Source organism: Erythrolamprus reginae, chromosome 7 (assembly GCF_031021105.1).
Source record: "Erythrolamprus reginae isolate rEryReg1 chromosome 7, rEryReg1.hap1, whole genome shotgun sequence".
NCBI classification, from domain to species: domain Eukaryota; kingdom Metazoa; phylum Chordata; class Lepidosauria; order Squamata; family Dipsadidae; genus Erythrolamprus; species Erythrolamprus reginae.
The window spans coordinates 1,273,632-1,300,707 of NC_091956.1; the positions used below are offsets into that span (position 1 = coordinate 1,273,632).

At 45.2% G+C, this 27,076-nt stretch overlaps 1 protein-coding gene across 1 annotated transcript; it reads left to right on the forward strand.

Moving 5' to 3' along the window:
• Window positions 1-25,938, forward strand: CDC25B (cell division cycle 25B). Its single transcript, XM_070756819.1, is given in 16 exon segments — window positions 1-234; window positions 5,205-5,302; window positions 5,724-5,778; window positions 10,594-10,630; window positions 12,337-12,450; window positions 13,245-13,352; window positions 14,130-14,261; window positions 16,174-16,251; window positions 17,239-17,338; window positions 17,341-17,405; window positions 17,834-17,929; window positions 18,046-18,108; window positions 18,894-18,992; window positions 19,960-20,093; window positions 21,858-21,969; window positions 22,834-25,938. Coding segments are annotated over 16 exon segments (1,575 nt in total). The 5' UTR covers window positions 1-91; the 3' UTR covers window positions 22,975-25,938.
• Window positions 25,939-27,076: the final 1,138 nt, after the last annotated feature.

Consider the following 27,076-nt stretch of genomic DNA (forward strand, 5'->3'; position numbering starts at 1 on the left):
CCGCCTTTGCCTCCCTGCGCTGCCTGCCTCGTCTTGGCCCCGCGCGCCTTCTCCTCTCGCTCTGGCTGCCTCGCCCGCTCCGGTTGCCCCCATGGAGGCCGCCCGCTCCCCCGCCCGCTCCCCGGAGCCCCTGCGCAGCCCCCGCCCGCCGCCTCCGACGCCCCCCGCCCGGGCCTCCACCTCGCCCGTCACCCACCTGGCCCTGCACATGGACCAGCTGGCCGGGCTGGGCAGGTAAATGGCCCCTTCATCCCCCCCCCCCATGCTCTCCCTCTCTTTCTCTTTTCCCCCTTCCTTCCTTCCTTCTCTCTTTCCCTTTCTCTGTTTCCCTCCCCTCCTCTTCTTCCTCTGTTCTTCTCCTTTCTCCCCCTCTCTTTCCCTCTTTCTCTTTTCCCCCTCCTCCTTCCCTCCTTCTCTTCTTCCTCTGTTCCTCTCTTTCCCTCCCTTTCATTCCTTCCTTCTCTCCCTCTTTCTCTTCTCTTTCCCTCTCTTTCCCTTTGCTTCTCCTCCCCCCTCTTTCTCTCCCCCCCTTCCTTCCTCCTTCTCTTCTTCTGTTCTTCTCTTCTCTCCCTCTCTTTCCCTCCCCTTCCTTCCTTTCTTTTCTTTCTTTCTGTTCTCTTTCTTTCCTCCCCCCTTCCTCATCTTCCTCTTTCTCTCCTTCCCTCTCTTTCTCCCCCTTGCTTCTCCTTCCCTTCCTCCTTTCTCCCTCTTTCTCTCCTTCCCTCGCTTTCTCCCTCTCTCTTTCCCTTTTGCTCTTTCTCTCTCCCTCCACTCCTTCCTTCCACCTTCTCTTCGTCCTCTGTTCTCCTTTCTCTCCCCTTCCTTCTCTTCCTCCCTTTCCTTCTTTCCTTTCCCTCCCCTCTCTGTTTCTCTCTCCCCCCTTCCTTCCTCCTCTTCCTTCCTCTTTCTTTCCCTCCCTTTCTCTCGCTCTGCTCTCCCTCTTTTCCTTTCCCACCCCATTTCCTTCTCCCCCTTTTCCTCCCTTTTTCTCTCCCTCTCCCCATTCTCCTCCTTTCATCTCTCTGTGGCTGCCTCCCTCTCTTTCCCTTCTCTCTTTCTCTCTTTCCTTCCCTGTCTTTCTCCCCCTCTATTCTACCACTTTCTTTCCCTTTCTCTTTTCCACTCCTCCTCCCTCTTTCTTTCTCCTCCTTTCCCCTCTTTCTCCCCCCCCAACCTCTCTCTCTCCCACATGCCTCCTTTCCCCCATGGTGGAGGGGGGGGGGGGGCAAGCCGGACCGCGTGGGCCCACCAAAGCTGGCTGTCAGGCTTGGCGGGGAAGGGCAGGCCAGGCCCCACGGAAGGGGGAGGGCTTGGCGGGAGGCCCTCCAGATGTGCGGGGGGGGGGGGGTTGGGGCTGAGGAGGAACTGGGGGGGCTGCAGGGGGAGAGTAAAGCGTGGCCTTTGACCCCCCCCCCCCCAAGGTGCTGCCACGGTCAAGGGTGTCTTCCCTTCCTTGGGGGGGGGGCAGGAGGGGCAGAAAAGACCCTCCCACTTGGAATGAGATGGGGGGGGGGGCATTTTAGGGCCAAACTGAAGCCCAGTGGGGGCAAGAGACCTGGGATGGTGGTCTTTTGCAATGGGGAGGACCCCCGCCTGGGAATGAGCTGAATTGGTGGTGTTGGGGGCTCTCAGGAGGAAGGAGACCCAGGGAGGGGGGTGCAGTTGGGGAGGGGGACCTTTGGGGTGGCTCAGCCTGTAGCTGGACAGCCCTCCCTACTCTTTCTTCCTTTCTTCCTTCCTTCCTTCCTTTCTCTTTCTTTCTCTCCCTATTTCTTTCTCTTTTTCTCTTTCTTTTTCTCTTTTCTCTCTTTCTATCTCTCTTTTTATCTTTCTTTCTCTCCCCTCTCTCTTTCTTTCCCTTCCCCTCTCTCTCCCTCTTCTTCTTTCTTTCTTTCTCTTTCTCTCTTTTCTCTCTCTCTCTCTCTTTCTGTTGGAAGGGACCTTGTAGGTCATCTAGCCCAACCCCCTGCTTGAAAAGGAGCCCCCCCCCACCCCAAAGGCAGACATGGGAAGCAAGGAAGGGGCCTTGCAGGGAGGAAGCAGTTCTGGGTTAGCAAGGGACTTAAAAACTCCCCCCCCCCCCCCCCCGTGTGGGAACCCTAGATCCCATCTAGCTGGACCAGGGTGAAATCCTGGACGCAGCCCCCATTCTTTCTCCAGGGCAGCCTGCAAATGTGGGCTTGCTTCGGCCTTCCTCTGGGAAGGGGGGGGGATCCCCTGATTACCTCCCCCCTCCCCAAATAAGATTCCTGTGCTGGGAGAAAACGGGGGAGGGGGGCTGAGGTGGGATTGGATGGCTGGGGAGTCTGGCCTTCCCATTGCCCTGCAGCAGACTTTGGAAATTATTCCCTATATTGGTCAATTCAGACTTCTTTTTTTTGCCAAAAAGTTGTTTGTTTGTTTTTTTCTCCACACATAACACATACAATATACCTTCAATTTTCAATATAATATAATGTAGCATAATATTAGTCAGCAAGTACAACCTTGAAAAATTCTTAACTCATATCTGTTTTAACCTTGGTTATAAATTATTTTTCTTCTGTTACTTTCTTATCTAAATTTGTCACCTGGGATACAAAGGTTGTTTTTGTATTCTATTCAAATTAAATGCTCTTGACTGTCATTTTTTAATAATAGCTAATTATTATTAATAATAATTATTAATAATAGTAGTTAATTTAGCTCATAATAGCTAAAAGAAAATAAGCTCTAGGCCCAAGTGCTTCAATCGATTCCTTATATCATTTCATTCTAAATAATAAATTAATGTTATAAATTATTATCAAATAAACAAATTATTATTATTATTATTATTATTATTATCATTCATGTTTCTTAACCCTTATTTATAGATATAAGCCCTTTAAGCAGAAAATCCGATTTTACTTCTCTTCAAACCACGAATAACAATTTCATATCACTATTATTTCATGTCTTGTAACCCACTAAAACAATAAAACAACAATTACCCCCAATTCCAAAACCTTTACATTATATTAATTTCTATCCTAGCTTATTCATTATGTGGGAGCTATCTCATGCTGGGGTTTATTCAGTCAATGCAGTGTCAGTTTGCAATGTACTTAAGAATGTATAATAATGTATACAGTAATGTATTATACATAATCTTAATGTATAATACTCAAATATCAGTCAACAATACAAAACATAGAACATAGAAGACTGACGGCAGAAAAAGGCCTCCTGGTCCATCTAGTCTGCCCTTATACTATTTCCTATATTTTATCTTACAATGGATCTATGTTTATCCCAGGCATGTTTACATTCAGTGACTGTGGATTTACCAACCACGTCTGCTGGAAGTTTGTTCCAAGCATCTACTGCTCTTTCAGTCAAATAATATTTTCAGTAAAAAAAAATTCCATTGGGCAAGAGAAGAAAGGAAGGAAGGGGGGAGAAAAAGCAAAATTCAGAGTTTTGCTTTTTTTCCTGGCCAGAAGCAAAAAATATATATATTTTTTTCTTATGAAAAAGGCCAGGGGATTTTTTGGGGGTTGTGTGTGTGTGTGTGTCTTGATTGGAGGAGTCCCTAAAGACATTTCTCTGAGCCCTCCCTCCCTTTTTCCGGGTAACCGTTAGCCTCCTTTTAAAAGCTTTTCTCCTTCCGCTCATCCAGTGCCAATTTTTGGCAGGGCCTCCTGCCTTCTGCACAGATGCTCCTAGGAGCAGCTGCTCCTATTGTAGTTCTTTGCATAATGCTAGGAGGAGGAGGAGGAGGAGGGAGCCAAGTGAGCTTGAAAAATGAGCAGGAAGGAGATTGCAACACGTGAAAAAGGAGAGAGAGTTTGCAACACGTGGTGTAGAGATAAGCCCCCTTCCCACAACCTGATGCGTAGGAAGAGAGGAAGGGGCTGTTAACACAAGGCTGGGAAGACCCCCTCCGTTGCCCAGCTTGCAAAAAAAAATGTGTGTTTTGGTGTGTGAGAATCACCCAATAAATCCTCTTCCTTCGCATGTAGACAAACCTGGTTAGACGTGATGGAAACATTTCAATATGTGAAAGGGTTAAATAAGGTTTGGAAGTGTTTTTAACAGGAAAGTGAACACAAGGACAAGGGGGACACAATCTGAGCTGAGTTAGGGGAAAAGATTAGGAGCAACATGAGAAATATATTTTACTGAAAGAGTCATAGATGCTTGGAACAAACTTCCAGCAGCCGTGGTTGGTCAATTCACAGGAACTGAATTTAAACATGCCTGGGATTTAAAAAACAGTTGGTTTAAAAAAAAACAGGCTAGGTACAGCTCAGGAAATGCAAATGTTATTTATCCAGTTTGATAAATAACAATTTGTCTTGTTACAGCCAACTGACCAGGCCATCAATTTGCCCAGTGTCTAAATTTTGATTATGTGGCCGTGAGGATGAAACCAACGGTCCTAAGTGTGAAAAATGGCCATGTCACTTTATATTGTTCAGTGCTGTCATAACTTTTGAGTTGTGTCCCTAATTGAACTGTTGTAAATCAAAGATTACCTGGGTTTGTGCTAAAGAAATGATGATGTGATGAACTTGGGAGAATAAAAAAAAGCCAGGAGAAGAATTCAGAATAAAATAAACATTTTTTAAAAAATAAATTGAATTTTAAAACAGAAAATGTGAAAAAACAAAGACAAGTTTTAAAAAAAACAATACACAATACACGAAAATTACAAAAGCATTTACATTCTGCAAATAAGATTGTTTTTACATTGCTGTTTCTACATTATCTCTTTTACTTTTCCTAATTGTTTTGTTTCCATCTTTATTTATTATTATTATTATTATTATTATTATTATTATTATTATTATTATTAATTCCATTATTATTATTCTCCTCTCTCCATTTATAAAATTTCCCCCATACAATATAATATTCATTTTCCTGTTGGTTCTGCAACTGTAGAGTAATTTTATTCATTTTTGCGCATTCTAGTATTTTTCTAACTACCATTTGTTCTGTTGGTATATTTTCTTTTTTTCCAATTTTGGCCAAAACTCAGCCTTACCGCTGTTAAAAACGTGGATTATTGTGTAAATTTTCCCTTTTATGTTGCCCTCTAATAATTCCTAGCAAGTATATTTCAGGTTTTAATCCTAACAAAATAATCATGTGTTGCCAGTTTCTTAAAAGAAAATTGCAAGAAGGAATGTGCAAATTGGGGGTGTGGTCTTAATCCCCGTTCCCTCTTTGCGTTGTAGTGACTGGGACACCCCCAAAAGGAAAAAGAAGCACAGCCTAGACTTCAGAAAGGACTGGTCCTCTCAAGACTCGCTCTCTTCGGAATCGACCGACTCAGGTGAGATTTGAGACTCGGGTGAGGCTGGACTCGAACCCATGCCCTCCCAAACCCAGGTCTTCCGCATCAGCGGGGCTACACAGCTTGTCCTCGACTTTAGCGTTTGCATCTTTTAATGACTGTCTGCAATGCTCACAGGCGCTCTAAAAAAAACACAGGCGGGCAACAACAACGCCGCGATGAGCCAGAGGACTTCGACTCCCGGGATTCCCCAGCCAGGGGTCTCACTGCGACGGTGGTGGTAAATTTGAGCCAGTGGCCAAGCATCCAAATAGTGACCGTGGGGGAAATACTGCAACGGTCGTAAGTGTGGATAAGAAAAACCCCACAGTTCTAAGTCTGCTTTGTAACTTTGGACGGTGGTTAAATTGGATGGTCGTAAGTAGGGCTACCTGTCATCCTCTTTCTCTTTGCCTTGCAGGTGTTGGCCCTGAATCTCCTATGGAGCCAGATGTGGAGATGTTTCCCGAGGATGTGTAAGTCAGCATGGGCTTCTGTGTAAATAACATGGATTGTTTTATATTTATATTTTATTTTTTTATTCATTCATTCATTCATTCATTCATTTATTGGATTTGTATGCCGCCCCTCTCCGCAGACTCGGGATGGCTAACAACAGTAATAAAACAGTATATGACAATAATCCAATACTAAAAACAGTTAAAAACCCATTATATAAAAACCAGACATACATACATACATACCATGCATAAAATTGTAAAGGCCTAGGGGGAAAGAGGGTCTCAATTCCCCCATGCCTGATGGCAGAGGTGGGTTTTAAGCAGCTTACGAAAGGCAAGGAGGGTGGGGGCAATTCTAATCTCTGGGAGGAGTTGGTTCTAGAGGGCCGGGGCCGCCACAGAGAAGGCTCTTCCCCTGGGTCCCGCCAAGCGGCATTGTTTGGTTGATGGGACCCGGAGAAGACCTACTCTGTGGGACCTAACTGGTCGCTGGGATTCGTGCAGTAGAATATATATTATATTATTATTTGGATGAGTTTGTTGTCTCGAGAGTCTGAATTTTGCCCCCGGGAATTGTGTGGATGCTGCAACAGGTCATAATTTGCTTTTTTTCCCCAGTGCATTCAATTTCGGTCGTAAAGTGAGGACTGCTTGTAGTTTGAAATGGCGTGAATAATCCCCCAAAGGGATTTGATCAAACTGTTGGCCAGGGAAGGGGATGTGGTTGCGATGCTTGTGGGAGTTTCTCTTGTTTGAAGAGGGATTCTTGGCTGCCTTTTGTCGGGTTTCGGATGTGGGATCTTAATCTATTTACTGCCCGTGGCTTAAGGCTGGTTTGTTATCTGCTGCGATGGGATTTGGGTGGCTTAAATCCTTTTCAGCCCAACCCTGTTTCCAAGAAGTTTTGAGCAATCCCGGGAGGCGGATGGGGTACTTTATTATTATTATTTATTATTATTATTACTATTATTATTATTATTATTATTATTATTATTATTATTATTATTATTTATTGGATTTGTATGCCGCCCCTCTCCGGAGACTCGGGGCGGCTAACAGCAATAATAAGACAGTGTACAGTAATAATCCAATACTAAAAATGATTAAAAACCCATTAATTTGCAATTTCGTTCTTGCAAACTGGGGAGGGCGATCCAAGATTGGCGCAGGGGGGTCCTCAAACTTATGACGGCAGTTGAGAGCCCAATCTGTCCCTAAGTGAAACGAGTTCTTTTATAAAACAAGCAAGTCTCTCTTGAAACGGGTTTCATTTACTTCGCCAACATGTTTTCCCTGGTCGTTAAACGATTCGCTGCACGTCGTTAAGTGAAGCAAACGGACGTTAAAACGAACCGGGCTTCTCCTGCCTGCCGACTTTGATTTTTTGAATAGGGGGGGACGCTTTCGTGCACAGAATTGCCCTTCTGGTTGTATGTGGGGGTGGGAGGCAGGGCGGGTGGTGGGTGAATGCAAGGGGGGCTTCTGTCTGACAGATGGCTCCTGGCTGGAGGCCCTCCCCCCTCCCCTCATTTGCATACAGTTGGGGGCAACGGCCCAGAAAAGACCCCTATTGAATTCCTGCCCTTGTCGTCCCTCCGTCGTCGCTCTTTGGAATTCAATTGAGCCATCCAAGCATGCTGGGGAGAAGGTGGGGGACGGTGGAGCAAGCCCCCTCCCCATTTCCTAAGCTTTTGAAGGGTCTCAAGAGGAAAGGAGGCCCCTTAAGGGTGGGGGGTGGGCAGATAAAGAGGCCCAGCCCTGGGAGAGCTTGGAAAGGATGGGGGGGGGGGGGGGCGGGGGGGGGAGTAGCAGTCTTTTTTTTTTAATAGTAGCATCGTAACTTTAAATGGTCGCTAAGTATTGGATACCTGGTTGAGGAATTCTGGGAGTTGAAGTCCTAAAAGTAGCCAAGGTTGGAGACCTGGCTGAGGAATTCAGGGAGTTGAAGTTTACAACTCTTAAAAAGTTGCCAAGGTTGAAATCTGTCTGAGGAATTTTGGGAGTTGAAGTCTTAAAACTTGCCAACGTTGGAGATCTGGCTGAGGAACTCTGGGAATTGAAGCCTATAACTCTTGAAGTCGGCAATGTTGGAGATTCACCTAAGGAATTCTGGGAGTTGAAGTCCACCAGTCTTAAAAGTAGCCAAGGTTGGAGACCTGGCTGAGGAATTCTGGGAGTTGAAGTCCTAAAAGTTGCCAAGGTTGGAGACCCGGCTGAGGAACTCTGGGAATTGAAGTCCACCAGTCTTAAAGTGGCCAAGGTTGGAGATCTGGCTGAGGAATTCTGGGAGTTGAAGTCCACCAGTCTTAAAGTGGCCAAGGTTGGAGATCTGGCTGAGGAATTCTGGGAGTTGAAGTCCACCAGTCTTAAAGTGGCCAAGGTTGGAGATCTGGCTGAGGAATTCTGGGAGTTGAAGTCCACCAGTCTTAAAGTGGCCAAGGTTGGAGTCCCGGCTGAGGAATTCTGGGAGTTGAAGTCTACAACTCAATCAGCAATGTTGGATATCCACCTAAGGAATTCTGGAAGATGAAGTCCACCAGTCTTAAAAGTAGCCAAGGTTGGAGACCTGGCTGAGAAATTCTGGGAGTTGAAGTCCACAACTCTTAAAAGTTTTGCCAAGGTTGGAGACCCCTGCCTTAGGACCCAGAAAGGGCATTTTCCCTGCCCCAAATTCACAAGGCTCCTCCACTGCAAAACCTTTGCGTCCTTTGTGACTTTTCCAATCCTGCACAAGTTTAGGTGTATCCCCCCCTGCCCCCCTTGTAGGTTTACCCTTCTCTCGAAACCAGGTCACATGTCTCGGAAATGCAGTAATGACCTCCAGATGTTAGACCTTCATTCCGAGAGAGCTCATGTCAACAAGATGTGGGGCGGCCAGGAGGTTTCCTGTGACCTGTTTCAAGCAGAGGGCACATGAGGAGGAGGCTGTGCGTGTGCGTTTATGCACACATGCATTTATGGAAAAAGCACAATCCCCTGGGGCAGATTTGCCTGCAGTCTTAGTGCGTTATTATTATTATTATTATTATTATTAGTAGTAGTAGTAGTAGTAGTAGTAGTAGTAGTAGTAGTAGACTCGGGGCAGCTCACAGCAGTAATAGAAAACAATGTACAATACAAATCTAATATTTAAAAAACTAAAAACCCATAATTTAAATAACATCCACACAACATAATTTATTAGATTTGTATGCCGGAGATTTGTATATCTCCGTAGACTCCATTTTGGGATGGAGGTGATTGAGAACAGTCACAGAGTTTCTTCAGAAATATAATATTTGTTTTTTCTGCAAGGAGAGGATGACTAATTTTTTCCCCAGCTGGGAGGGATGTCGGGTGTGACACAAAAGCGTTCAAAATTCAAATTTGGTGGCTGTGGTTTGCAGCAGAGATGATGTGTCAGCCTATTTGCTAGCTGCCTTAAAACAGGAACTGCTTTCTTTCTTTCTTTCTTTCTTTCTTTCTTTCTTCTCTCCTTCCTTCCTTTCTTTCTTTCTCCTTCCTTCCTGCTTCCTTTATTCCTTCTTTTTTCTTTCCTTCTTTCTTCTCTTTCTTCCTTTCCTTTCTTTCTTTCTTTCTCTCTCCTTCCTTCCTGCTTCCTTTATTCTTTCTTTCTTTCTCCTTCCTGCTTCCTTCCTTCTTTCTTTCTCACTCTCCTTCCTTCCTCTTTCTTTCTTTCTTTCTTTCTTTCTCCTTCCTGCTTCCTTCCTTCTTTCTTTCTCACTCTCCTTCCTTCCTCTTTCTTTCTTTCTTTCTTCTTTCCTTCCTTCCTTTCTTTCTCCTTCCTTCCTGCTTCCTTTCTATCTTTCTTTCTCTCTCCTTCCTGATTCCTTCTTTCTTTCTCTCTCTCTCCTTCCTTCCTGCTTCCTTCCTTCTTTCTTTCTTTCATGTTTTCTCTCTCTCTCCTTCCTTCCTTCCTTCCTTCCTTTAGCGAGAGAAGGAAGGAGTGGGCGGGGGGCAGACGGCACCCTAACACGACACCGACACACCTGTGCTCACGATCATGTTTTCTCTCCTTTCCAGCAGGCTTTTGCAGAGGTCTTCAAACATGGCTACTTTTAAGGCTTGTGGACTTCAACTCCCAGAATTCTCCAGCCAGCCAGTTGGAGGAGTCTGGGAGTTGAAGTCCACAAGTCTTTTAAAGTGGCCACATTTGAAGACTTCTGATTGTAGAACAATCCAGTGAGAGATCTTCTAACAGTCAACATCTTAGTTCCATCCGAATTATGGTTTGTTTGTTTGTTTGATTGTTTGTGTGAGTGGATGATTGCATTCTTAGCCTAAGTCCTTGGTTCTCAACTTGGGGGTCAGGACCCCTTTGGGGATCGAAGGACCATTTCACAGGGGTCACCTAAGAAGACCCTGGAAAAAGACAAATTCCCCCTGGTGTTAGGAATTAAAGCTTCTATTCTGGCACCTTGGAAGATATTTTTACAATCTGACCAATCGGACGCTTAACGGTGGGAATGTCCCTCTGACCTTCCTGCCAATCAGCTTAAAGCTCCATTGAGAGAATTGGCACTCGACTTATGGTTGGGGGTCACCAAAACACGAGGAACTGTATTAGTTGTTATAATTGACTGTATTGTTAATCCAAGGGTTTTTATAGTTATTACTGATTGACTAGTTTAAAGGGGATTTTATTCCTTAATACTTGCCTTTTGGGGGGTATATTTTTATTGTTGTAAGCCGCACGGAGTCCCATGTCAAATAAAAATAAATAATAAATAAAATAAATAAATTAGTGGTGGGGGGTGGCGGTGTCCCAAGGTAGGGTGGAGTCAGGTGATAATTGGAAATTTGAATTCTTTTCTTTTTTTCCCTCCGCAGGGATTCGCTTCCCCTTCGAAGAATCAAGTCCTTGCCGGTAAATACTGTTTTACTCTCTCTTATCTTTTTCTTTTTAAATAGTTTTTAAAAAAATATTTATTTATCATTTATTTATTAGTTCAATTTCTAGGCTGGCCTTCTCCTAGGATTCAGGGTGTCTTACAATATAAATAAAACATAAATATCATATTTTTCGGAGTATAAGACACACCTTAGTTTTCAGGGAGCAAAATGGGGCAAAGAATCTGCTTACCAAGTCTTCACCTGGCCAGCGTCCTTAGCCAGCACATTATTTTATCCCCTGATTAGGGCTTTAAAAAAACTTTATTCAGAGGGAGTAACAATGAAAGAGCTTGCAAGCGGGTAAGAGCTGGGGACATTGTTAGCCCCTGGAAAGAAACTTATTCGGAGCAACTAGAGCAGTGGAAAAAACCCTGCAAAGACTTAAGGCTTGGAAAACATTCTTTGCAGAGAGTAACAATGAAAGAGCTTGCAAGTGGGTAAGAGCTGGGAAGATCATTAGCACCTGGTTAGGGCTGGGAAAAAAGCTACATTCAGGGCATAGGATTCACCCAAATTATCAGCCTCTTTTAGGGAGGAAAAAGGTGTGTCTTATACTACAAAAAATACGGTCGTTCTACATTTCTGTTTAATAGTACAGTGGTGCCTCTACTTACGCACTTCATTCGTTCCGTGACCAGATTCATAAGTAGAAAGGTTTGTAAGAAGAAGCAATTTTTCCCATAGGAATCAATATAAAAACAAATAATGCATGCGATTGGGGAAACCACAGGGAGGGTGGAGGCCCTGTTTCCTTCCAGGAGATTCCTAGAGAGGCCCCATGGAGGCTTCTCCCCGCCTTTTCCGGCCCTGTTTCCTCCCAGGAGAATCCTAGAGAGGCCCCACGGAGGCTTCTCCCCGCCTTTTCCGGCCCTGTTTCCTCCCAGGAGATTCCTAGAGAGGCCCCACTCAGGCTTCTCCCTGCCTTTTCCAGCCCTGTTTCCTCCCAGAATAATCCTAGAGAGGTGCCACGGAGGCTTCTCTCTGCATTTTCTGGCCCTGTTTCCTCCCAGGAGATTCCTAGAGAGGCCCCTCTCAGGCTTCTCCTTGCCTTTTCCAGCCCTGTTTCCTCCCAGAATAATCCTAGAGAGGTGCCACGGAGGCTTCTCTCTGCGTTTTCTGGCCCCGTTTCCTCCCAGGAGATTCTTAGAGAGGCCCCACGGAGGCTTCTCCCCGCTTTTCCGGTTACAGTTTCGGAGGCTCGGGTTTGTAAGTAGAAAATGGTTCTTGAGAAGAGGCAAAAATAATCTTGAAAACCTGGTTCTTATCTGGAAACGTTCATAAGTAGAGGCGTTCTTAGGTAGAGATACCACTGTGGTACCTTAGGTAGAGGTACCACATGGACCAGTACCTTAATTTGCACCTTGTATACATGAATTACCCGTCTATTTCCCCCTAAGGGGAAGGCTGCCGAGGTCGTAAGTGTGAGCAAAAAATGGCCATAAAACTGGTTTTTTTTCAGTGCCGTTGTAACTTGGAACGGTCACTAAATGAACTGTCGTAAGTTTTGGACTAGCCTTCCTGTAGATGGGCGATGAGGCGGATTTTCCTGGATGGAGAAGTGGATGGAAAGGGTTTCCTGGGGGGTCTCGGAAGACGGTCCCCTTTTTGGAGAAGGAAACGGGGGTCTGGAGGCCTCTTGGCCAGGTTCAGCCTCCCTCACCTGTTGGGTCTCTCTCTCAGGTGAGGCTGCTGGGCTCCAGTCCGGTCCTCCGGAACATTTCCCACTGCAGACAGTGCAACGGTCCAGCCCAGAAGAACCACAGCCGCTCAGCTGCCCCCAACAGCCCGGACAAGGTAAGTGCCTGGCCCCTCCCCTCTCCTCCCCCTTCCCCTCCTTTCCTCCCCTCTATTCTTTTCCCCTTCCTTCCTTCCTTCCTTCCTTCCTTCCTTCCTTCATTCATTCATTCATTCATTCATTCATTAATTCCTCTTTCACTTCATTCTTTCCTTCCTTCCCTCCTCCCTTCCATCCTTCGTCTCTTCTTTCTTTCTCTTTCCCTCCTTCCTTCATTATTTCCTCCCTTCCCTCCTTCCCTTCTTTCATTCATTCTTTCTTTCCTTCTTTCTTTCTTTCCTATCCTTCCTTCCTCTCTTTCCTTTTTTCTTTCCTTCTATCTTTCTCTTTGTCTCTCCCTCCATCTTTTTTTTTCTTTCTTTCTTTCCTACCCTCCTTCCTTCCTCTCTTCTTTCCTTCTTTTTCTTTCCATCTTTCTCTTTGTCTCTCCCTCCTTCTTTCTTTCTTTCTTTCTTTCTTATCTTTCTTTCCCTCTCTCCCTTTTCTTTTTCTTTCTCTCCTTCCTTCCTTCTTTCTCCCTCCCACCTCCCCTCCCCTCCACCTTTCCCTTTCCTTTCCCACCCTTCCTCCCTTCTATCCTTTTCGTTCCTCTCCCTTCCCTTATTTTCCTCTTTCTTTCTTTCTTTCTTTCTTTCTTTCTTTCTTTCTTTCTTTCTTTCTTTCTTTCTTTCTTTCTTTCTTTCTTTCTTTCTTTCTCTCTCTCTCTCTCCCCTTACTCCCCCTCCTGCCCCTCCCCTCCATTTTCTGGCTTCCTAAAATTGCAGCCCCCTTCCCCTTTTTCTCTTTTGGACAGGACGGGGCCATTTTTAAGAAGCCCTCCCGCCCTACCAGCAGATTCTCCAGGGGGCAGGAAGAGAGGCCTCCCTTCGCCCAGAGACCAAATTCCGCTCCACAACTGATGGTAAGAGACCGGCCGTCAAAACAGGAAGTGGGTTTTGGGTGCAGGCGGCAAAATCAGGCGTAAGCCTGATCAGAGAAGATACTATTTTTTAAATTGCAAAATTGTTTTATTTTATCATAAACATGCATAAACAATTTGCTATCCATCTAGTCTGCCCTTATACTATTTCCTGTATTTTATCTTGGTATGAATCTATGTTTATCCCAGGCATGTTTACATTCAGTGACAGTGGATTGACCAACCACGTCTGCTGGAAGTTTGTTCCAAGGATCTACTACTCTTTCAGTCAAATAATATTTTCTCATGTTGCCTTTGATCTTTCCCCCAACTAACCTCAGATTGTGTCCCCTTGTTCTTGGGTTCACTTTCCTATTAAAAACACTTCCCTCCTGGACGTTATTTAACCCTTTAACATATTTAAATGTTTCGATCGTGTCCCCCCTTTTCCTTCTGTCCTCCAGACTCTACAGATTGAGTTCATGAAGTCTTTCCTGATACGTTTTATACTTAAGACCTTCCACCATTCTTGTAGCCCGTCTTTGGACCCGTTCCATTTTGTCAATATCTTTGTGTAGGTGAGGTCTCCAGAACTGGACACAGTATTATTCCAAATGGGGTCTCACCAGCGCTCTACACAGCGGGATCACAATCTCCCTCTTCCTGCTTGTGATACCTCTAGCTATGCAGCCAAGCATCCTACTTGCTTTCCCTACTGCCTGACCACCCGTTTTGAGACTGTCAGAAATCACGACCCCTAAATGGATCTTTGCTCTTCAGTTTTGCAGCCCCCAGAAGGAGAACGTCAATCCCGAGAGCCCCGTCTACCTCCGCCGTTCCTCCTTGACGTCCTTCATGAACGACGAAGACGATGATGGATTTTTGGAAGTCCTCAACGAAGAGGAGCTGAAGGTAAAGGAACCACATGGACCGCTGGTGGGGGTGGTGTCGGGCGGACATGGGCCGGTTCTTGAAATGTCCCAAAAAGTCTCCGACTTGCAACCGTCATTGGGACCCTGGAATTTCCGTCACTAAGCGAGGCGGCTCAGTTAACCTGGCTTCCGCATCAACTTCGCGGAAGGGGATCACGTGACTCCAGGGCACTGCAGCCATCAAAACTAGAATAGAATAGAATAGAATTTTATTGGCCAACTGAGATTGGACACACAAGGAATTTGTCTTGGTGAAGATGCTCTCAGTGTACATAAAAGAAAAAGAGACATTTGTCAAGAATCATGTGGTACAACACTTAATGATTGTCATAGGGGTCAAATAAGCCATGAAGAAACAATCAATATTAATAAAAATCTTAAGGATACAAGCAACAAGTCATACAGTCCTAAGTGAGAGGAAAAGGATGATAGGAATGATGAGAAAATCTAGTAGAAATAGAAGTGCAGATTTAGTAAAAAAAAAATCAGATTTAGTAAAAAAATCTAATTAAATACAATAAATATATAAATCTAGGAGTCATCTGCCAAGCAGCTTCGATCACAGGGGTACTTCAGCGGCTGTAAGTGTGAGGAATGGTCCCAGGTCCCCTTTTTTCCCCGTGCCACTGTAACTTAGAACGGTCACTAAACGAACGGTTGCAAGTCAAGGATTTACATAGAAACATGGAAGATTGACAGCAGAAAAAGACCTCCTGGTCCATTTAGTCTGCCCTTATATTATTTCCTGTCTTTTATCTTAGGATGGATCTATGTTTATCCCAGGCATGTTTACATTCAGTTCCTGTGGATTCTTCCTTCCTTCCTTCCTTCCTTCCTTCCTTCCTTCCTTCCTTCCTTCCTTCCTTCCTTCCTTCCTTCCTTCCTTCCTTCCTTTCCTTCTTTCCGTCCTTCCTTCTCTTTCTTTCCTTCCTTCCCTTTCCTTCCTTCCTTCCTTCTCTTTCTTTCCTTCTTTCCTTCCTTTCTCATTCATAGAAACGGAGAAACATAGAAGATTAACAGCAGAAAAAGACCTCCTGGTCCATCTAGTCTGCCCTGATACTATTTTCAGTATTTTATCGTAGGATGGATCTATGTTTATCCCAGGCATGTTTACATTCAGTTCCTGTGGATTCTTCGTTCCTTCTCTTTCTTTCCTTTGTTCCTTCTTTCCTTCCTCCCTTCCTTCCTCATTCATAGAAACATAGAAACATAGAAGACTGACAGCAGAAAAAGACCTCGTGGTCCATCTCGTCTGCCTTTATACTACTTCCTGTATTTTATCTTAGGATGGATCTATGTTTATCCCAGGCATGTTTACATTCAGTTCCTGTGGATTGACCAAACATGTCCGCTGGAAGTTTGTTCCAAGGATCTACTACTCTTTCAGTGAAATAATATTTTCTCATGTTGCTTTTGATCTTTCCCCCAACTAACTTCAGATTGTGTCCCCTTGTTCTTGTGTTCACTTTCCTATTAAAAACCCTTCCCTCCTGGACCTTATTTCACCCTTTCACATATTTAAATGTTTCCCTCCTTACCTATACTTTGAATGTGCCGGCAAACACCCAGGTGTCAAGGTTCCAAGCAGCATCCAAACTAAATCAGAGTCTGGGTCAAAAGTTCCAGTTTATTTCCCGAGCCCTCCTGGCACCTTCACTGGGAAGCCTGAATCCGAGTTTCCCACCCAGTTGAAAGTTCACATCCCTTGTCACCCCCACCCACAAACTTGTCACGTTACCCACTCAGGTTGTGCCAGCGTGGCCAGTCCTCCTTCTGCTTCCATCCAGGTGGGTGGGCCTAGGATGACCTTGAACCCCTCAAAAGAACGCGACTGCATCTGTTCCTTCCCCAAAAATCCCCTCTCCCAAGTTCACACATCCTTCCTCTTCCAGGGTGATGGCGACCTCCCTTCGGGCATGGAGAACCTGCTAACGGCGCCTCTGGTGAAAGCCAACGGTGAACCCAGTCAGGTGTGTAAAGCCCTTTTGTTTATTTGTTTGTTTGTTTGTTGTTTGATTTGATTTGATTTGATTTGTATGCCGCCCCTCTCCGGAAGAGCCTTCTCTGTGGGGGCCCCGGCCATCTGGAATCCGGCACCCTCCTTGCTTTCTGAAAAAGTTTGAAAACTCATCTTTGCCCCCAGGCCTGGGGGCCATTAGATCTCCCCCCCCCACCGACCAACGAATGTATTTAGAATGATCTATTGATTGAGTGAATTATAATCGAACGTTTGTAAGTTTTTAGGATGTTTCTAAGTCTTTTAACTGTTATTAATTGGATCAAATTGTTTTACATTTTAGATTTTTTAATATTATATTAGTTATTGTATATTGTTTTATTGCTGCGGTGAGCCGCCCCAAGTCTGCGGAGAGGGGCGGCATACAAATCTAATAAACAATAATAATAATAATAATAATAATAATAATAATAATAATAATAATAATAATTCTATGTTGTGAGCCGCCACGAGTCCATGGAGAGGGGTGGCATACAAATCCAATAAATAAATAAATAAATAAATAAATAAATAAATAAATATTTATATGCCGCCCATTCCACCAGGACTCAGGGTGGCTGACGGTAATTGCAAGTACTAAAACAATTAAGTATAGCAGTAATAAAACGACAACGATATAAAGTACATAAAAACCAAAAGAGTCTCTCTCTCTCTCACTCACACACACACAACGCCATTCCTAGGGTCATTGGTCTGAAAGTGGCCAACTTAGGAGACCTCTGTCAGTGGGATGCTTTCCCCAGCAAACAGCGCATGTAACGGACATTAATTAAATTAATGAAATATTTAATTTAATGTATTAAATTATAAAATTATATTAAATTCTCCTCCTTCTTCTTATTGTCCTCCTCTTCCTCCCCCTCCTCCCTCCCTCTCTTCTTTCTCTCCTTCTCTCCCTTCCGCCACCTCACCTGTTCCCCTCCCTCCGGCCCTCGCGCAGGGGAGGCCCAGCTGCCAGCGCCTCTTCCGCTCGCCCTCCATGCCGAGCACTGTCATCCGGCCCATCCTGAAGCGTCTGGACTGGGCCCAGGAGAAAGACACGCCGTCAACACCAAGCGACGGAAGAGCCTGAACGGCCACGCCATTGTGGAGAAGCCGGAGGAACCGGTAAGGGCTGGGCGGGGCTTGAGGGGGAGGGCTCCTTTGTACCTGCCGCAAACCCCAGGATCTCAGCCCCACAACAGCCACTGCTGCTGCGTCCTTGGGATTAGCAAAAGGAAGGAGTAGCGGAGGACACAGCAGCAGGCTTCCAATATTTGTGGGGCTACCACAAAGAAGTCAGAGTCAACCTATTTTATAGTGCTTCCTGGCAGAGTCAAGCAAAAATGATCATAACTGTGGCAAGAACTTGCTTTCTCGGCTACCGATATTTCTCTAGGGCTCAGCCGTTTGGTATGACATCATCTGCGACCGCGCTTTAACTAGATCGCGAGTTACAGGGAAATGTCGGGGCAAATGTCAGGGAATTTCAAAATGCTTTCCCCCTGGATACCCTAAAATTATATGATTACGATTTCCCTCCCCTGTTCTTCTAGATGCCTCGGCTGTTCCGTTCCCGTTCTTGCTGCCCCTTAGAGATTGCCAACATCTTGGACCAAGACCAGCGCGAGCTGATTGGCGACTTCTCCAAGGTATTGGCGGGGGAGCAGGTCTTCCTGGAGCAAGTGATGGATCGGGGTGGGATTTCTCTGGGGGCTCCAGGTAGCCATGGCACCTGATGGCCACATTGGTTCTCCTCGTCTCTTAGGCTTACGTCCTTCAAACGGTGGAAGGAAAACACCAAGATCTCAAGTACATTTCTTCAGAAATGGTAAGGATGGACCATCAAGGTTTGTTCTTCTTGAGAACATCCTCCAGAAAGAATGCTGGCTGGGGATTCTGGGAGTTGAAGTCTGCCCATCTTTAAGCAGACTGGGACACCTATTGTAAAACAGACTGGCTAGGGGATTCTGGGAGTTAGTCACCCATTGGGATTCTGGGAGTTGAAGTCCATCTATCTTAAACCTTGATGGCTGGAGGATTCTGGGAGTTGAAGTCACCCATTGGGATTCTGGGAGTTGAAGTCCATCCTTCTTAAACCTTGATGGCTGGAGGATTCTGGGAGTTGAAGTCCATCCATTTTAAACCTTGATGGCTGGAGGATTCTGGGAGTTGAAGTCACCCATTGTAAAACAGACTGGCTAGGGGATTCTGGGAGTTGAAGTCCACCCATCCTAAACCTTGATGGCTGGAGGATTCTGGGAGTTGAAGTCCACCCATCCTAAACCTTGATGGCTGGAGGATTCTGGGAGTTGAAGTCCACCCATCCTAAACCTTGATGGCTGGAGGATTCTGGGAGTTGAAGTCCACCCATCTTAAACCTTGATGGCTGGAGGATTCTGGGAGTTGAAGTCCACCCATCTTAAACCTTGATGGCTGGAGGATTCTGGGAGTTGAAGTCCACCCATCCTAAACCTTGATGGCTAGAGGATTCTGGGAGTTGAAGTCCACCTGTCCCGCCTGCTTTAAGATGGGTGTGCTTCAATTTCCAGAATCCCTTCTTGCAAAACAGATCTGGGATGTGGGCTTCTTTTGAACCCTGGTCTTTGCCCGCAGATGGTGGCGGTACTGAACGGCCAGTTCAACAGCCTCATTGAGAAGTGTGTGATCGTGGACTGTCGATACCCGTATGAATACGAAGGCGGCCACATCAAGGTTCGTTCTCCAGCTGCGGCGTCTTAACCCAAAGGAGCCGGTTGGCATGAACGGGGCAGAAGGGAAGAGGGGCATCTCGGGAGCTTCTCAGTCACCCAGGCCCTGGTGGTCCCACAGGGGCTTTCTCATGAGGCCACTGGACGCTCTCTCTTTCTTTCTTTCTTTCTTTCTTTCTTTCTTTCTTTCTTCTTCTTTCTTTCTTTCTTTCTTTCTTCCCTCCCTCCCTCCCTTCCTTCGACATTTTGCTTCTCATCCCAGAAGCTTCTTTAACTTTTGACTGGATTATGATGGGAAATGGTATAAATCCTTCTCTTCTCTTTTTCTTTCTCTCATTCTCTTTCTCTCTCTCTTCCTCTTTGTTTCTTTGGTATGTTGTAAGCCACCCTGAGTCCTCGGAAAGGGGCGGCATATAAATCCAAATAATAAATAAAATAAATAAATATTTGGGCAAGAAAAGGAAAAAAAACCAACCTAAAATTCTGAGAGTTGAACTCCATGCACCTGTCTTTCTTTCTTTCTTTCTTTCTTTCTTTCTTTCTTTCTTTCTTTCTTTCTTTCTTTCTTTCTTTCTTTCTTTCTTTCTTTCTTTCTTTCTTTCCTTCCTTCCTTCCTTCCTTCCTTTCCTTTCTTTCTTTTTCTCTCTCTCTCCCTGTCTCTCTCTCTTTCTTTCTTTCTTTCTTTCTTTCTTTCTTTCTTTCTTTCTTTCTTTCTGTCTTTCTCCCTGTCTCTTCCTTCCTTTTCATAATGAAATCAGGGTGCCGTACAATAATAAAAATACAATAATAAAAATGCAATTTTAAAGCCTCCAATATTAAAACGTACATACATCGTGTATTCGTTACTACCGTCTGGAGCAGAGCATAACGCTCAACGTTAAGAGTCTATTGTCCGTTCGTCTGTCCCAGTCTGTTTCGAACGTTTTGGGGAGCTGCTTCTGAAACCCCCTTTTTTCTGCTTGGTTTTGCAGGGGGCCGTGAACCTCCCCTTGGAGAAGGACGTGGAAGAATTCCTCCTGAAAAAGCCCATTGTCCCTTCGGATTCTGCCAAACGCGTCATTGTGGTCTTCCACTGCGAGTTTTCCTCCGAAAGGGGACCCCGGATGTAAGTCTTCCTTATTTATTTTATTTATTTATTAATCAGATTTGTATGCCACTCCTCTCTGTAGACTCGGGGCGGCTAACAACAACAATAATACAATGTAAACAAATCTAATATTTAAGTTAATTTTAAAAACCCCAATTTAAGAAACCAATCATACATACTGACATACCATGCATAAATTTTATAAGCCTAGGGGGAGGGAAAGTCTCAATTCCCCCATGCCTGACGACAGAGGTGGGTTTTAAGGAGCTTACGAAAGGCAAGGAGGGTGGGGGCAACTCTGATATCTGGGGGGAGTTGGTTCCAAGGGGTCGGGGCCGCCACAGAGAAGGCTCTTTCCCTGGGTCCTGTCAAACGACATTGTTTAGTTGACGGGACCTGGAGAAGGCCAACTCTGTGAGACCTAACTGGTCGCTGGGATTCGTGCGGCAGAAGGCGGTCCTTCCCACCCACCCGCTGGTTTTGGGACCCCAAAACCCCGTAGACTCTGGGCGGCTCACAAGAATAATAAAACAATGTACAATGTGACAAATCTAATATTTAAAAGAAAACATATAAAAACCCAACGTTTAAAAACCATGCAACACACGCATACCATGCATAAAACTATATAAGCCTGGGGGAGATGTCTCAATTCCCCCATGCCTGACGATACAGGTGGGTCTTAAGCAATTTACGAAAGACAAGGAGGGTGGGGACAGTTCTAATCTCTGGGGGGAATTGATTCCAGAGGGCCGGGGGCCGCCACAGAGAAGGCTCTTCTAACAAGCCTTTGGGAAAAACAACTGTGACCCGAGGGTCTCCGCAGGGCATGCTTTGTTAAGGAGTGTGCAGAGCGACCCCTGAGTTATGAAGGATATACATGTGCAGTGGAAATATGGAATCCCAGCAGATATCCAGCAGGTAGTCGAGAGATATAAGTAGTGGTTCAGTCATACAAACCAGATACATTGAAGTGTATAAAATAGTATTTACTTTAGAAATATCACAGTCAAGTTAAAACAGTCCAGTTATATAGTAAAATCGGTCAATAAATCTGAATGCATTAACATTACTAGAATATTAGATATATTAGATTAGATTAGACACAAATCTAGTATAAAACCCCTTCTCTTCTTTTCCAATTGCTGCAAGAGATATTGGATGGATAAAGATAAAATTTTACTTTTAGTTCCAAATCTCTATACCGTGATTAATTCAACGCTGGTTTCTCCCTATCTATATGACCAATCTTGATCTAAGGTAATGAGCTAACAAAGTTAAAATTAGTTCACATTCTCAACACAACTCCACTGTACACTCGCCCACCCTTCTCTCTTTTTCTTTTTCTCTCCTCTTCATTGCTCCACCTCTTTTTTTCCTTCTCTTCCTTTTTTCCTTACTATCTCTATATCTTTTCTTTTTACTTTCTTTTTCTTTTTTTTTAGTCTATATGTTGATTGAATGCTATAATTTATATATTCAGACATACTGTAATGTAATAGACTCCAATGTCAACTGTTATTATTGTCTTTTATGTTTTGTATATTTGTGAATAAAAACTTTTTAAAATTAAAAAAAAATAAATACAAAAAAAAACCATTACTACGAGCTGCAGAGTGAACCGTTGTAAGTCGAAGACTGTATTATGCCAACCTCCTCCCTCGACTGTGGGAGGGAAACAGAGGAGAAGGTTGGTGTTTGTTTGTGTGTGTGTGTGTAGTACAATGGGGGTTGTGTTGTGCACACATTGTGACAATTCCTCCTTCTCTTTTATCCCCAAAGGTGCCGTTTTGTTCGGGAGAAAGACCGCGGACGCAATACGTATCCCTCTCTCGACTACCCAGAGCTCTACGTTTTGAAAGGGGGTTATAAGGAGTTTTTCCCCCAATACCAGGTGAGCTTTTAAAAAAAACAACAACCTGTGCTCAGTTATGGAAAAATGAAGACATACCAAAAGAAGGAACGACAATCAAACGAATCATGGAACGTGAAGAAATGGACATGCTGACAAAGAAATATATTTTACAATTGGTTGAAAGAAAGAAACGACAAAGGAAGTGAAATTAAATAGAAAGCCTAAAAGATTAATAATAGATAGTTGTCGACTAAAAAATTGCTTCCACATTTGGGAATACCAGGGTGATTTCGACCGAAAGTAGTAAGTAATATTGCTATAGGTAGATGATAGATTAGATAGATAGATTGATTAGTTAGGTAGACAGATAGACAGACATAGAATCATGTTGGCCCAGTGATTAGAATGTAGCATTTATTTATTTATTTATTATTATTATTATTTATTCAATTTTTATGCCGCCCGTCTCCTTAGACTCTGGGCGGCTTACAACATGTTAGCAATAGCACTTTTGTAACAGAGCTAGGCTATTGCCCCCACAATCCGGGTCCTCATTTGACCCACCTCGGAAGGATGGAAGGCTGAGTCAACCTTGAGCCGGTGGTGAGATTTGAACCACTGACCTTCAGATCTACAAATCAACTTCAGTGGCCTGCAGTACAGCACTCTACCTGCTGCGCCACCCCGGCTCATTGCAGGCTAAATCTGCCCACTGCCAGCAGTTCGATCCTGACCAGCTCAAGTTTGACTCAGCCTCCTGAGGTCAGCCAGATTGTTGGGGTCAACTATAAACTATTTAGAGAATGCTGCAGGGCACCATGATGCGGTACATAAGTCTTTTAGTGGCTATTGCTGATTTCAGAGGGGGAGCTGATGTTTTGGTCTGTTTCTCCTCCTCCCCAGAGTCACTGCGACCCACAGAACTACCGTCCAATGCACCACAAAGATTTCAAGGAGGACCTGCGCAATTTTCGCATGAAAAGCCGCACATGGGCCGGAGAGAAGAGCAAACGAGAACTCTACAATCGTCTGCAGAACTGCTGAGCGGCAGAAGACGCGTGGGGTGGGGTGGGGGGAAAATAGTTTGCATTGATGGTGGTGAGGGGGGGTCCTGGAAGGTTGGGTGGGGTATCTTCATTGTGTTTCCACGACTGAGCACCTGCCCATGACAGACGTCTGCAAGGCTGAAGGAATACAAATTCTCGCCCCAAATTGGACCGTTCCCTTCTGCGCAATCTCCCGTTTGGGTTTTTTTGCAACCGGTCGAAGATCTGGATGTTAATACTTTACTACGGCGACGTTCGGCTCCTATCTGGCTCGCCGGAAGTCGGTCGAAATTTTGTGAAGAACGTTCAGTGGGTTTCGGTGCTGGCACAGTTGAGCGGGAAATCTTTCTCGAATCCGAAGAGTCCTCACGTCTGTCCTCACCACGCAAAGTGTGCATCGCGGAGCTCGGTTGTGAGTGTGCTCTGCTGGGTTTCTGCCCCTTGAGGGTGAATGAAGAGAGAACGAAAGCGGGAGCCGGCCTGCGATTTTTCCCAGAGTTGTGTGTGCGCGTGTGTGGAGGGCTGTGTAACCTTCATGCCAGTTGTGCTTAAAACGGATTCCCGAGTAAGTGCTTGGTCGGAGCTGGACTCTTTTTTTCACTGGAGCAGAACTGTGGGGCAAGATTCTGCGTCAGACAGGGGAGGCCTTTGCAGGTGTCGGGGTGGGTGGGGTGGGGAGAAGGACTGAGACCCTCCCCTTAACTACGGCAAAACGGTAGCACAGACCAAGTTTGAAAGGATGAAGAGGAGCCAAGGCTACGTTTGCTGCAACTGAGCCAGTTTGGAAATAACTTTTAAGCAGGGGTCTCCAACCGTGGCGACTTTAAGACCGGTGGACTTAGAGTCGCCAAGGTTGGAGACCCCTGCTCTTAAGGGTGCATTTTTAATATTGGTCATTTTTATTTGGACCTCCGAGGCAAAACTCGGAGGACAAACCTTGAATCCTGGAGACTCCCTGTCGTTTTAAAAGTTGTCTATTTCAGAACCAGCCTTGGATTGAAAACGTTCCGTTTTGCCTCAAAATCTGTTGAACGCGAAAGGCATGGCAACTAGCCAAGTTTGCCATAAGTTCACCACCTTTGGCATCAAAGCGACTTCCATTCACGTTCCAGCCAATCTGACCTCCCACCGCCAACCCTCCATTTTTTCTTGCTGTTGCAAAGCTTGGACAAACAACAAACCAAACTTCTAAAAAAATAAAATAAACCATGATTCGGATAATGCCCGGTGGACACAAAGCTGGCTACCCCACGCCACCCCTCCCCAGTTGCAAATGTCCAGATGGGAGCCACCGCACTTAAAAAAAAACACACAACAACCCTGAAATTTGCACAGGAAGGACTTGATTCCTGCAAAAGATCGAACTCTTGCGGAGAATATTCCGGTTTAATGAAGCTGAGCGGTTGGTTGGTTTTATTTTAACCTGCATTCTGCAGGTGTGTGGGTAACAGGAGGGGGGCCATTGGATGAGGATTTGAGGGGAGGGCAAGGGAGAAAAACTGGGCATTTTATTTTGATTGGAGTTGACATTTGGTGCATCCATCTTCGTCTCCGAGTCTTTGGATTTTGGTGCATCCATCTTTGTCTCCGAGTCTTTGGATCGGTTTTTCCCCCCCTCAAGCTGGACCACTTTTAAAATGGATGGACTTCCAACTCCCAGTATCCCCCAATTCTGGAAGTTAAAGTCCGTCCATCTCAAAGTGGTCCAGTTTTGAGAACTGCTGTTTTTAAAACCGGAGACGGAATTTCAGTCGAGTTAAATCGCCCAAAGCCTTTTTTCAATGTGCAGCATTTCGTGTTTAAAAAGATAAAATAAACCTCGAGGCAAGTTTCAATTCCCGTTAAATGTACAGTGAAGAATATAAGTTGACTTTTTTTTTTTTGCCGTTTTAGGGAAGATTCGTTCTTAACGTTGACCGGCAAAAAGAAAACCACTATTTTAGTACCAGGCTGGTGGGGATCGATGCTAGGTTCTTGGTGCTTGCTCGTTTTTCTCTCCTTTTTCCCCTTTCCAATCCAGGCCTGTGGAGATTATGCCTGTGAAAAGTTTTTAAAAAGTTCCTTTTCAGTGTTGAGTTTAATTTATGGTAAGCTTGAAGTCATGGCAGAAGGGAAGGGATGGAAAGAGAGAGAAAGACAGACGGAGAAAAAAAAGCAGAAGTATTTTATCCTAGAGGCCAAACTCACTTGCAATGAAGGAAGGGGCAGGAATTCTAGATGGGGAGGGTTTGGGAGAGCGTGAGGAGAGAAAACAGCTGGAAATTTTAGCCTTCGGAGTGGGAAGTTGAGGTGCCCATGAGGGGTAGGCAAGGAATTTGGAGCAAGGGGATAATTCTGGAGTGGGTGAGGCCAAATTCCTAAATATTTGCCTTGCACCGTAAGAAATTCTCCCCTTTTGTTATCTGGGGTGGAGGATAGAACTACCTCCACCAATTCAGAGCCCCGACATGCACATCTGCAAAGCGTCAGTTGGGCCCAGAGGGCTCTAGGCCCCGTCCGCACTCAGAATTCTGGGGCTTTTTACAGGACGGTTTGCCCCTGGCAATTTGGGGAAGGGGCTGCAGTGATTTCTTGAAGCATTGCAAGGAAGGCCTGTTGGTGGTCTCCATTCAATGCACCCCGACATGGGAAGCCACTCATGGTCTCCCCCTGGGAGAGGATGGCCCCGAAGCCACTCCCTACATCTGAATGGTGGCTTAATTATTTCGGCACCCAAGTGTCCAAAACCAGATTTGTAGGGAGGGGGAAAAAAAAATAAGGCTAGATATTTTACCCAACTAGGGTTGAGGTCTTGAGGGAGGGAGGGAGGGGGCATTTGTTCCGACTCTTGCTAAATGTACTTGTAAACCCACCCACGAACCCCAAAATGTGAATTTCCTTGTAAAAATGCCCCCTGGCTTGAGTTGCCCGATGTGTTGGGATGTAATCGGAGAGTTGAATAAATGCTAGGTTATGGAACAGATTGGGGACTCTGGCCTGGCTTTCTTTGCAAGGGGGGGAAATGGGGAAAAAATAAAATGGGGTAGCCCCATTCCACTACAAGTGGAAAAGTGAAACTGACCTCCAGAAGGATTTCTCGAAATTGAGTGGGCAAGAAAGTGGCAAATGCATTTTAACCCAAACAAGTGCAAAGTTATGCATATCGGGGCAAAGACCCCCAATTATACCTACCAACTGATGGGGACCAAGCTTTCTGAGATGACCCAAGAACGGGATCTTGGGGGTTTGATGGACAGCTCAATGAAGAGGTCAACCCAGTGCGCATTAGCAGTAAAAAAAAAGCAAATTCCATGCTTGGCATGATTAGGAAGGGAATCGAAAATAAGTCGGTAACTTGTATTGCCTCTTTTCAAATCGATGGTGAGACCACACTTGGAGTCCTGTGTACAGTTCTGGTCACCGCACCACAAGGAGGATAGAATGGAACTGGAGAAGGTGCCAAAAAGGGCAACAAATGATCAAGGAAATGGAGCCCCTCCCTTATGAAACCAGGTTGCAACGTCCTGGTCTCTTCAGCCTTGAAAGACGGCGTTTAAGGGGTGACTTGATCGAAGTGAATAAAATCACACATGGGATAGAAAAGGTGGATGGAGAAAAATTATTTTCTCTATCACACAGTACTCGGACGAGGGGGCCACTCCCTAAAGCTCACAGGTAAGAAACTGAGGACAAATCAAGGGAGATATTTCTTCACCCAGAGGGTCCTTGGTTGATGGGATTTCCTTCCAGAAGAGGTGACAGCTGTCAGCCTTGATAGCTTCAAGGCAGGATTAGACAGATTCATGGATGCCAAGTGTATCATAGGTGGTTATTGAAATGGATGTCCAAGTGCCGCCTCTATGTTGGTTGAGGCAGGCAGGGTTCCCTTGGGTCCCATTTGTTGGGGGTCAAGAGAAAGGGAGGGTTTTGCCCTCTCTACTCAAAATCCCCATGGACAATTGGCCTGTGTGACACAGAATGCTGGACTTGGTGGGCTTTGGCCCCATTCAGCAGGGCCCTTCGTAGGTTCTTATGTTCACTATTGGTTGCCAAGTCCTCCAATGAATATTACGCACACGCATACAAACACACAGCCAGTGGCCGCTTTGGATTCAGTCACC